The 2,622-nt window shown below is 35.1% G+C and overlaps 1 protein-coding gene across 1 annotated transcript; it reads left to right on the top strand.

Moving 5' to 3' along the window:
• The first annotated feature begins 341 nt into the window (after window positions 1–341).
• Window positions 342–1,427, top strand: LOC141653317 (zinc finger protein ZAT5-like). Its single transcript, XM_074461077.1, has one exon. It carries the CDS (start codon window positions 435–437, stop codon window positions 1,257–1,259), a length of 825 nt encoding a protein of 274 aa, XP_074317178.1. The 5' UTR covers window positions 342–434; the 3' UTR covers window positions 1,260–1,427.
• Window positions 1,428–2,622: the final 1,195 nt, after the last annotated feature.

Raw genomic sequence — 2,622 nt, 5'->3', positions numbered from 1 at the left:
AATATCAATCCGAGATTAAAAAACTAAAGAGTATGTATGAAAGTATAGTAATCGAAGCGGAAAAAGTGTGAGGTTCCAGGCTTGCACTCTAAACATACAGAGGGGAGAGTCGTTGATAACAAGTAATGAGCGAGGTTTGCTTGAAAACCTACCGAATCTTTTTAACATTCCTCGCCTCTTCTCTCTTACATTCCTCCTATATGCTTGCCTTTCTTCCTATTTTTATACTTTCTTAACTCTTCACCTTACATTTCTTCTTTTTTTATTATTATTTTCTCTCCTATTTTTATCCTATATATTCCTTCACCCACAACACTTCACAACACATACATACATTTCTTTCCTTCATATCTCTCTCTACTTGTAATCATATATCTTTCGTATTGCGTTTCTTGGCATTTTCGATTAATTAATTAATTATACTAAGTGGGAGTATGGTAGCCCAACAAGAAGGTAATAATAATAATATTATTTGTACAAGTGATGATGATCAAGAGAATGTCAAAAATAATATGTTGTTGATTTTTAAGGGGAAGAGAACAAAGCGTGCTCGGCCTTGTTCTCCTTTAGCGTTAACCATGTCAACCACCTCGGTCGCTACAGAAGATGGTGCTTCTGATAGTTCTGGTGGATGGGCCGCCACGTCCGAGGAGGAGGAGGATATGGCTCATTGCCTAATCCTTCTAGCTCAAGGTTCCAATAATAGTAAGGGCAACAATAATAATGGACCGACGTCGTACGAGTGCAAAACGTGCAATAGGTCATTTCCATCTTTCCAAGCATTAGGAGGACACCGTGCGAGCCACAAGAAGCCTAAATTACTCGTAGCTGAGAAATTGTCCTCGTTGAATTTCTCGGGTTTAAACTATGACAGTTGTAATCAAAATCGATCCATTAATCACGATTTTGGCATCGGTCTTACGTTACAAACCCCCAATTCACATCCAAATACTAATACTACTAATAATATTACGAATATTAGTAACAAGGTAAAGGTGCATGAATGCGGGATATGTGGGGCCGAGTTTGCGTCGGGTCAAGCATTAGGGGGACACATGAGGCGGCATCGCCCCATCCCCTCCATGAAACCCGCCTCTTCTGCAACGGTGACCGTTGCAGCCGTGGCGACCAAGAATATTTTGTCGTTGGATTTGAATCTTCCGGCGCCTGAAGAAGATCTTCATCAAAACTTTGTTTTCGGTTCGAATGATAAGACGCTTGTTTTCACGGCGGCTTCTTTGGTAGACTGCCATTATTGATTATTCTTGGATTAATTAATTGATTAGTTAATTAATCTCATTTATTTTATAATTAGCTTGGTTAATTTTTTTATACATGTGAATTGTTTAGATACGTAGAAATCATCAATTGTAACTTGAAGCAAAATACCAGTAATTGTTAATTCATTTTACATTGATTACTCTCTACATTCTTGTTTCTTATTTACGTTTTTTATTCTTTGTGAAAAATGATTGAGACTCAAGGTCAAGAAAGTATTTGTTTATTTTCATTACTAGCATTATTTTTGGTTCAAATGAGAACACTTGTGTTCCCGGTGAAAAAAAAAAAATTTTTTTTTGTAAGTTACGATATTGCTGAAATTTAATTCTTTCTTAGGTTAACTCCAGCCACAACATTTCACCAATATCGCAAACTTACTCAAAAAAATATATTTGGTAGAGTGTATATTATTTTTATTCCTTATTTATTATCAAAGCAATGTGGTGGTATGTAGGATGTGATTTACAAGTGAACTAGAACTGGAAGTCTAGATGACAAGCCATAAATGGTGGGTAGCTAATATCACCATCAAGAAATATTTATTTATTTTAATTTAATATTTATGAAAAAATTAGCACAAAAATTTTATCTGTACTAATCTTTACCGTGTTCCAGAACCCGCTCAGATCTGTTAAGATAGATATGTCGATTTGTAAGTTTATCAAGTAATTAAGGAGGCATCGAGCCAAAAGGTCATTCCCAATTGTTTGACTAGAGATCATCGAAAGACGTTACCAGATATTATCGTGAAATTGATCAATGTTACCTTATATTAAGTGATAGTGTATATGATACGAGTAGTTATTATCGGAGTTAACAATAAAAGATGTGATAATTTCTTCTTTTTGGCCAATATAGATAAATTTGTAATCTAATAAATGGCTTTCACGAAGTCACGATATACTAATGAGAATGAGAGTGTCTCGTGAAAGACTAGTAGTTGTTTGATGAACACAAGCAAGTAAGTAAAAGAAGGATTAGGGTGTGAGTAAGTGCGTGGTGCATGGTGTTGGAAGAATGATTGAGAGGGAGTGTGGAGCAAATTGGTTGGGTTGAAGTTAGTTAGTTATATCAAAACTGAAAGAGAAGTAGATAGATACCTAAAATGATGGGTCTTTAATGGCAAGGATTAGGTTCTCCATTTCACTATTCACGTCTTTTCTTCGTTTCACACTTTTGACTACTTGCCACAAAGTCTAGGCCTTTGCGTTCAGTTGTCCACTACTAACATACACCAATTCTCCAATTCCTCCAGTTAATTGTTTACTTAATTTATTTATTTATTTACGATTTTTCTAATGTGTATTTTATGGGTACACATTAATAAGTTAATTTTAAAAA

This window comes from Silene latifolia, chromosome 1 (assembly GCF_048544455.1).
Source record: "Silene latifolia isolate original U9 population chromosome 1, ASM4854445v1, whole genome shotgun sequence".
NCBI lineage: Eukaryota > Viridiplantae > Streptophyta > Magnoliopsida > Caryophyllales > Caryophyllaceae > Silene > Silene latifolia.
Note: the sequence above shows the minus strand (reverse complement) of the source record. Positions and strands in the feature narration are given on the sequence as shown.

Bases quoted from the DNA above. Each gene is read 5' to 3' on its own strand.
- LOC141653317 (XM_074461077.1), top strand. From the start codon at position 435: ATGGTAGCCCAACAAGAAGGTAATAATAATAATATTATTTGTACAAGT.